The sequence below is a fragment of the Arachis ipaensis genome, chromosome B06 (genome assembly GCF_000816755.2).
Source record: "Arachis ipaensis cultivar K30076 chromosome B06, Araip1.1, whole genome shotgun sequence".
Classification (NCBI taxonomy): Eukaryota; Viridiplantae; Streptophyta; class Magnoliopsida; order Fabales; family Fabaceae; genus Arachis; species Arachis ipaensis.
In genome coordinates this window covers 1,114,468-1,123,772 of record NC_029790.2, presented here as the reverse complement: position 1 = coordinate 1,123,772, position 9,305 = coordinate 1,114,468, and the positions used below count along the sequence as shown (strand labels likewise).

Genomic DNA, 9,305 nt, shown 5'->3' with positions numbered 1-9,305 from the left:
ACATGAACCCAAAAACGCAGGTTACCTTTCAGTTGGGGAAGTGACAGTGACGTTGGAAGACATTACATATATACTTGGTCTCCCGATTAATGGGGAGGCCGTCACAGGTAGAACAGACAGCAGTCATCAGTTTCTAGTGGAGAACTGCATTGCTTGTTTTGGTCGAGAGCTAGGTCTGCAGGATCACGTCTTGGGTACGGTGAATCTTGCATGGGTTCGGCGGTGCAGAGACACCGAACCGTGTGACACACAGGAGTCCATTGAGGGTATATCCGGACTCATATTTTTTACGTGCTTGGAACAGTTGTGTTTCCGGATAAGTCCACCACTTCATTGAACTCAAAGTTTCTGCCTCTGCTTCACAATTTTTACCGGATTCCAGTTTACAGTTGGGAGGCAGCCAGTCTGACACTCCTATACAGATCGTTGTGTCGTGAATCATGATACAACTGTAAAGAGATTGATGGCCCATTCATACTGCTTTTTGTTTGGGCGTGGGAGCGTATGCCGCTCCTGGCACCTATACCCCGCGATTAGCTCGGTGATGTTGGTATTCCACTTGTGCGACGGTATTATTTTTTACTGTACTTGTTGTTGTTGTTGTTGTTGTTGTTTAGGTGGAGTCATTGGCGCCGACATACAAGATATATACGGAGGCCTACTACGCATTTTAGGCGAGGACTCGATGACATGGGAGTTGACGATGTAAGTTTTAACCATTAATGTCCAATGTTTTTATTCAGGAGAATAATTTTCTAATCGGCCTCTTAGTAACTAATGTGCAGTTTATATGGCGGCCGTATATGGGAATGGGGTTCCGGATGACCTCGCTGCCCATTTGTTTTTGTGCTCCACGCAGTCGCCGCTAGTGTCATTCGAGTGCATAGAGTGGCACCCGACAGACCGAGTTAGATAATAGTTTGGGATGCAATAGCTTCCACCAGGCCCGACATTTGACCTTAGTTGTGATCATTGCAAGCGGTTGACAGGAGCACAGAACCATGACTGGAGAGAGATTTACAGTCAATGGGTTAACAGGTGGAGATCTGACCACTATAACACATTGCAGTTAGGCGAGGAGATTATAGACTTTCATCCTCTCCCAGTGTACTACGTGTGGTACACACAGCAGTACGGGGTTCTCCTACGATTGTGAGATAGAGTTGCAGGTGAAGAGGTTGGCGCAAATGAACCACAGCAGCAACAGGAAGAACCAGCTGGACCTCAGCAGCAAGTCCCGCTTCATGAAGGGTTTAGGGTTTAGGGTTTAGGGTTTAGGGTTTAGGGTTTAGGGTTTATTATCCCGCCTCATGAGCAACAGTTTCAGGTATTATTATTAATTACTAGTGTTATTATTATGAATTTTTACCGTTTTAAATAATAAGTAAGTATTATTGTTTAGGTTTATCTATTATCATTAATTACTATTAATTGTAATTAATTGTTAACTAGGTTCCGGCATATGAGCACCACTATCAGGTCCCGGCATATGCCCATCAGTTTCAGGATCCGGCATACGGCCAACAGCAACAGCAGTGGCCGGCATATGAGCAATAGGTACCATACATACCAGAACCACAGTCACATCAGGCACCTGAGCCCTACATACCACAGCTGGTAATTCCAGCCAATGGTTACTTTAGTCCGTTGGGTGGATCTGACACTCTTAGCTTGTCTCAGGTCCTGAGAGATACAGATTGTTTATTTACGACGTCACCGCAGGAAGGGCCTGCTCCATCTCAGCAGTCTGGTGGTCGTCGCGCCACATCAGGTCATGCCAGTGACTTTGACTTTGATCGATCAACGGGTCATGTAGATCCGCCCGGTCCTTCCGCACCACCGCGTACCCAGTTGTTTGATTTGAATGAGTACCCGCAGCAGAAAGAGAGAGATTTGGGACATGACTTGTAGCACTGGTATGATCTTGGTGGAGCGAGTGCTCCGGGGATGAGTGGTTCCGGTTTGTATGACACTGGTGGTGCGAGCATGCCAGATATCGGTGGTCCTGAAGTTGGCAGTAGTCTGGATGCCGGTGTGTCTCAGGGTCATCCGTATAACTTACGGACACAGACTGCGCCTCCGGACAAATACACCCCATCCTTGTATTCGAAGAAGGCGCCGAAGAAGTAGTCTGTTACAGTTGATCTTGTATTCAGTGTTGTATTCAAAGTTGTATTCAGTGTTGTATCTTATATTTAGATGATTCTGTGTAGTATTAATATTATTATATATTTAGCTTTGTTCTCATATAATTCTGTTTAAGATTATCATATTGCACTTTTGTAACGAAATGTTTATTTATCAAAAAATTATGTAACGAGGTTAAAAACTTTATTTATTATAAATTGTTAACTAGGTTAAAATAAATGACGAGGTTACATAAAAAGTAACATATAATTGTGAAGTAGGTCATAACAAAGTTACATTGAAAAGCTTAACCACTGATGACTTCCAGTGGAACTTGGATCTGCGCGCTGAGGACATCAGCTGTGGCTATGTAGGGCAACATGGGAGTCGCTCGACCTGAAAATGGCCACAGTCGCAGTGTCGTTGCGCAAGGTTAACAATGTAAAGGAAACCATCTTACATTTCGCAAACCTCAAACATCTCATTCCGCCTGTCGAACCGGTTGACCACAATATTTCCTACACATCGTAAGCTTTCTTTAACTCTCTTCGTTGCAAATTATGAATACATGAATTCGTTGCAGACATGCTCATGAGCCTCGGCGCTCTTCTGAGTAAACAATTCATTCAGCCGATAGAAAGTAGACCTAACAATGGCAGTCACAGGAAGGTTGCGTGCACCCTTTAGGACAGAATTTATACACTCTACCAAGTTTGTCGTCATATGTCCCCAACGATGACCCATCGAATGCCAACACCCATCTCTCAACATCGATGTCATCGCACCATTGAGTATTTGCCTCATCCTGCTCTTTAAGCCTCTGATAGTTTTTGTTGTACTTCTGTTCTATCCTAGAATAGCCTGTTCAATAATTCATTTAATCGTAAGCAGAAACCACAAAATTACTATGAATAGGACCATAACAGCGAAATAAAATGCCTGTGTTAACCACCAGTTTATGCAAATACGGAGCCTTGAACCTCCTTAAGAAGTTGGACCCGATGTACCTGATGCAGTACATGTGCCACGCTCTTGGTGGTGACCATGCACCGTTACTGCGAGCTACTACAGCGTTGATAGAGGTATGTCGGTCAGAAATAATGCCCACGCCATCAATGGTAACAACATATCTCCGCAAATTGGTCAGAAAAACTCCCATGCGTCTGCCGTCTCACCCTCGACTATCGCAAATGCAATGGGAACAATATTTTGGTTCCCATCTTGTGCAACCGCAACCAGAAGTACACCTTTATATTTACCGTACAGGTGCGTGCCATCAACCTGCACCAGTGGCTTGCAGTGTCTGAATGCTACAATACATGGATAGAAGCTCCAAAAAATGCGGTGCAGTACTCTTACACCTTGAATCTCCTCACTCTCACGGTAAACGAGGAGCATTTTAATTTGCACACGAGACCTTGGCATCTTCACAGTCATTGCTTTCAACCATACTGGCAGAGTCTGGTAAGAAACTTCCCAATCATCGAAAACTTTTGCGATAATTTTTACTTTGCCAACCAAGCCTTGCGGTAACTTACAGTGTAGTTGGACCTGGATTGAACTTCTGCAATAATAGACTTCACCTTTATCGACGGATCTGCTTCGACCAACGGCCTAATAGCCTCTGCAATTGTGTCTGAGTCCAACTTGGCATGATCTTGTGAAATCGTGCCCATGGTGCACGTGTGTTTGCCATTGTATCTTCTGATCTCCCAATAAGCTTTCTTTCGAATCAAGCTAGCTTGGATAAGCCAATCACAACCTGCACCATAACCCTTGCATTTCGTATAGAATCTCTACGGCTCAGACTCATATACAGTGTAATCAACTCCTCTTCACTGTCATTATTATCTTCTTTCCAATCTATATCCCCGAGCTCATCAACATTGACCTCCTCACCAATCGCGCCCAACCCCGACTGCCGTTCGAACTCAACGTACAGCTCTATCATCGGCATGTGAAATTGGGTTTGTTGATAAATACATAACATCTGCTGCATACTGCCATCGTTAGTGATAGGCATCATTTGAAACTGTATCAGCCCACCAAATACTTGTACAGGATTCCTGTATAAAATGTTGCTCACCCTCTTCGAAAAATGTGGCTTTGAATGTTATTACAAAGCCCATTTTGCAACTCTACAAAACTCATGGTACATGGAATAACAAATATTCACAAACAAAAGTCAGTCTTTCATGTGTGTTTTATATAACCTCACCGTTATAATACACTTGCAAATTCGCAATATTTTTCATAACTTCAACCTCACCTAATCCGACTTTTTTTGACAACCTAACTGCAAAAAAAAAAAAAAACCTAAGAACTACGACATATGTGCAAAAAAGAAGAATATGATGAGTAGAAGTGGAGTGAAGCAAGTTGAACGAATCTTGCTTTGTATTCATAGGCAAGACTCTTGATTAAAATATTCTTTTAAAACAAAACGCAATTTACGTCTTTCGTTTCCCAAAAAAAACACTAACAGCACATAAAATGCAACCTACGTTTTACCTCTTCCAAAAAAAACCTGACACAAAAAACAAAACGCAACCTATGTTTTGTGTTTTCAAAAACTAAAAAACTGACCCAAAATAATAAAACGCAAGCTGCATTTTGTGATTCCAAAAAAAAAATTAAAAGCCCGGGCTAAACGCATGTTTTGGGCTGAAATGAAATTAAAAAAAATTTGGAAAGCTTCAAAAATTAAAAACGCAGCATGCGTTTGTTTATTTTGCCTATCAAAAAAAATTTAAGAAAATAAAAAAGGAGTAAAATGTAAGTTGCGTTTTGGGCTCACACCACAACAGTGAAAATTTTTTATCCACGTCCATTTTATTGCACTTCACTAACATTTTTTCCATAAGAAAAAAAAATTAGCCTAGAAATGACTCTCAAAATATAAAATAATTAAATAAAGCTAAATGACCTCTTTTCACATTTTAGAGACCCAAAGCTGACTCTAAAAAACTAGTCTTGTGGGCTTCCAAGAGCACCCTGCTGTCAAAAGCCAAGAGCAAAAAAAGTTCTTAATTTTTTAATTTACCAAACGCCAAAAAATGAGATCCTACTTTTTCAGAGCAGGAGCATCCCAAAAAAAAGCTTTAACAAACCCAGCTTAATTTAATTAATTAAATTAATTAATTAATATGTCCCTAGAATATTGGCACCACTCTATTCCATTTCCATTTCACGCTCACTATTGTCCTTCAATATATTGGTTTTATTATAATCTATTGATGATTTATATTGGAATTCGAATATAGAATATTAGTAGAATAGAATATTAACATTTTTTTTTCTTTTTCCCCCTCTTTTTGGATTCTTTTACCTTGGTTATTTTCATGCAGGTCCCATTTTCCTCTTCTTTCTAATTTTGGGGCTTGAAAGTGCTTGGAATTGGAACTAGCTGCGTGAGTTCTTGTATTTCGCTGACAAGTCAGAGGTACCCTTTTGTTTTTTCATAAGTTTCGTTCTTCAAATTGAACTCAAGTTTACATTTTTTGAAGCTTTTCATTGGGTGTCTTCTTGGTGTTTGATAAAATGCCTGAATTAAAAATGAGTGTTTTTTTCAGGTGAAAACTGATGGAGCTAACTCTAAGGGAAGAAGATGCAGTTAATTGGGTTTACAGGGGTGAAGGAGCTGTTAATCTTGTTCTTGCTTACAATGGATCAAATCCTTCTTTTGTGAGTTATTTTTTCTTCACTAATTGGGGTTTAACTACATGGATTGAATGACACAATTGTATGCCATGATAATAAGTCATGTTATTTGCAATTTTTCATTAAGGAATATGATGTTTTGGTTGTAATTAACTTGTGATTAGATGCACCTTACCAAGTAAATGTGTTTGAAGCATCATGAATGTGTGTGTAGGTTGGGAAAGTGATGAGGATACGTAAGGCTCCAAAGAACAGTAAACATGGTTTGAAGAGTACCATAACTGTGACTGCACATGAACTTCTGCTTTGGAAAGATGTGAATGAACTTGTTTCCTCTTCAGAAAAGGATATCATCGACCAGCTATATGTCGAGCATGTTATGATGCCATTGCTTGGTTCTAAGTATGTTGATGCTGGGGTATGTACATGTAAATGTAAAAGGTGCTCCAGCATTGTTTGTTTCATTGTTTAGTTTTTGTTTATTTCAGTACTACACTCTGACTAATTTTACTGTTGAAAAAAATGGGTTTTGCTAGTAATAAGAGTTTCTATGATACTGTGGTTAATTATGGCATGAGAAAGTTAATGATTAGGGATATCTTAATACGGTGTTTTGATATTTTGTTAGGTGCATGTTTTGGTGTCTAGGAAATTCCTTGAATCAATTGAGAAGATTGTTATTAGCCAACGTCCTGTGTGGCGAGTCGATGCTGCCCAGATTGATAAACAATGTGATTTTGGTCTTCTTATGTCTGATCATTCTGTGTTCCCTCATGGTACTGGATTTTATTTTCTCCCCTATTTCGGTTAATTTGTTGAAAAGAAAAAAATTTAAGTATTAGAATTTAGAACAATATAACATTATCTTGCTGAGAAGACATTTGTACATAGGCTTATCACCAATTTGAAATTCTGTTTCTTGTTTTCATTTCAGATAGCCAAGGATCGAAGCCCTGCATTTCTGTTGAGATAAAGGCATGGTTTCCATTATGTTCATATATTATTATTCTTCGGTTCAATCTTTTCCCACTAATCTAGCTGCACTTTCATTGTTCACCCCTTGTTTTACCCTGCTTGTAACAATTTAAACTACTTTTTAAAAAATGCAGCCCAAATGGGGATTTCTTCCTCAATCTAGATTTGTATCTGAAGGAAATGCCATCAAAACGAGAGTAACTCGATTTGAAATGCATCAAGCTCTGAAGTTGCATCAAGGCGCGGTATAGCACACAAAAGTTAACTTATCATGGTGATTTAGGACTCAATGCTATTTCCTTTTTTGTGGTTTTAAGTTAAAAATATGCTTGCAGATATCAGAGCTAAGTCAATACAATCCACTTGATCTATTCTCCGGATCTAAAGAGAGGATTCGTAAGGCTATCAAGGATCTCTTTATTACTCCTCAGAACAATTTTCGAGTATTTTTGAATGGCGTTCTCATACTCGGAGGACTGGGAGGTGGCACAAGGAAAACAGATTCACACTTGGCTGAAGCATTTGAAGAAAGGCTGAAGTCTGTCATTGAAGCCGATAAAGGTCATTGTACGGAGAACTTGTTTACACTCGTTGCTGAGACCATGCACAAATCAAGAGTCCTTGATCAGCTCCTTGAGGTTCAGAAGCTCGACAATTTCGACATAGAAGGAGCCATCCATGCATATTATAACGTTATTTCTCAACCATGCATGGCTTGTAGAGAATTGAATGAAGAGCAGGCAAAACAATACAAGTCTTTTCATTCGGCTTCATTGGATGAAAGTTTGAGAATTGTGAAGAACTACCTTATAGCAGCGACGGCGAAAGACTGCAGTTTGATGATATGTTTTAGACAAAGGACAAAGGAGGATTCGTCATCTATATACAATAACATATATCTTGAGTCAACTAAGCAAGCCTTTGATTTTAAGGTAAACAGCACTTTACATTTGTCATTCTTGGTTTAATTTTTTACTATTCTGAATTCATTTCAATAAAAAAAAAAGATTTCCCCTCCTAAAGAAAAAGGCAAAAATAATTTACAACTACATAAAACTATAAAAGTACATTAATTCTGTTATTTATATGTTCATATATGGAAAATGATTAAAGTTATGCTTGACATTGAATACTTAGCTTAGTTGTGAATTGATCTTTGTTTAGGTGTATTTTATCGACCTTGATTTGAAGCGATTGAATAAAATGGAAGAATATTATGAGTTAGATAAGAAAATAGTGAGCTGTTATAAACAAAGTATGAACATGGATCATCAAGAAAGAAACGAAGTCATCAACAAAATGGATCAAGAAGTAACAAATGTGCAGGGAACTTCTTGAGACAGCATATTGAGATTTCAATAACTTCAGTTTGACGATGATGTTCTTCCTCCTCACTTAATGTTGTTGTAATACTATAATCCAAAAATGAAGGCCAAAACTACTTGTAATTTGAGGTTCTACTTTCGATTTTTTGCTTTTTAATTTATTTTCCATGGCTTATTAATTATTATTGGAATTTAATTTTAACACACTGAAGTATAAATAAGTTTTATATGTGTATCTAGTTACATATCATCATGTTAGTAAAAGTAACCATTTTTACAATCAACATGTGAATGATTATTTAAAAGAATAAACATGATTGAACGGTCATATAAAATGGTTTGTATATCAAAATTAACTTATTATTGTCTCATGAAATTTCATGTTTCATCTATTAGAGTTAGAAGTACAATTTGCAAGGATTAATAAGGGAAATCTTTGCTTGTTAAATTGAGGCAAACCCCTTTTAATTAATTGAGATGAATGATTTTTTCTCCTCTTATTCTTTCCTATTTTCTAATACCTAAGTTTAATTATAATTACAGAAATCATAAAATAACCTTGACTTTTATATTAATGTGCAATCAAAAATATTTTAGGAGATAAATGATTTGGGAATATAAGAACATTAATTTTTATGTGTCGAAAATAAAAATCAATTTCATAATGTCATCTAATATAAACTAAAATATACCAAGGTAATTATCTTAGTATACAAAATGTTATAAATTGTTCATTATAATAAAGCTGTTTTTAACATTTTTATTTATTTATTTTTCAAAAATAGAGGATATTTGGGAAGGAAAAGTAAGACATACATATAATCTAAACTTGAATAAGACGTAAAAAAATAATCACTAAGCTGTAGACTTTGAATTTTTATTAAATAATAGTGGCATAGTGCAAACAAATTTTTAATAAATAGGTGTTGTGGTGTTGCCTATTCAAATTTCGTCTTATATATATAGTTATTTATTGATCAACGATATATCATTAAATAGAACTAAGATTCATGACAGATTAGTATGAAAAAAAAAATAACTATAAGTATCAATTTAATTTATAATTTTAACTATGTCATTTATTTAATTGTTAAAAAAATAAGATTAATGATTCTGTCCAAATAAAAATGTTGATGATGTTAACATCTCAGAAGTAAATAACCTCCAAGTGTGACGGCATCAAAATCAAACGAAATTGTCAACCTTATAAAGTTTCCT

At 37.1% G+C, this 9,305-nt stretch overlaps 1 protein-coding gene across 3 annotated transcripts; it reads left to right on the top strand.

Annotated features, from left to right (window-relative positions):
- On the top strand, window positions 5,272-8,270 carry LOC107645264 (inositol-pentakisphosphate 2-kinase). Of its 3 annotated transcripts, XM_016349253.2 has the most exons (8): window positions 5,278-5,569; window positions 5,700-5,811; window positions 6,002-6,205; window positions 6,416-6,563; window positions 6,722-6,762; window positions 6,897-7,007; window positions 7,098-7,694; window positions 7,927-8,270. In XM_016349253.2, exons 2-8 carry the CDS (start codon window positions 5,710-5,712, stop codon window positions 8,098-8,100), a joined length of 1,377 nt encoding a protein of 458 aa, XP_016204739.1. In that variant the 5' UTR covers window positions 5,278-5,569; window positions 5,700-5,709; the 3' UTR covers window positions 8,101-8,270. The 3 variants fall into 3 exon arrangements, with proteins under 3 accessions (XP_020959305.1, XP_020959306.1, XP_016204739.1); XM_021103646.1 differs by lacking the exon at window positions 6,722-6,762 and having other exon boundaries at window positions 5,272-5,569; window positions 6,002-6,228; XM_021103647.1 differs by lacking the exon at window positions 6,722-6,762 and having other exon boundaries at window positions 5,273-5,569; window positions 6,002-6,189.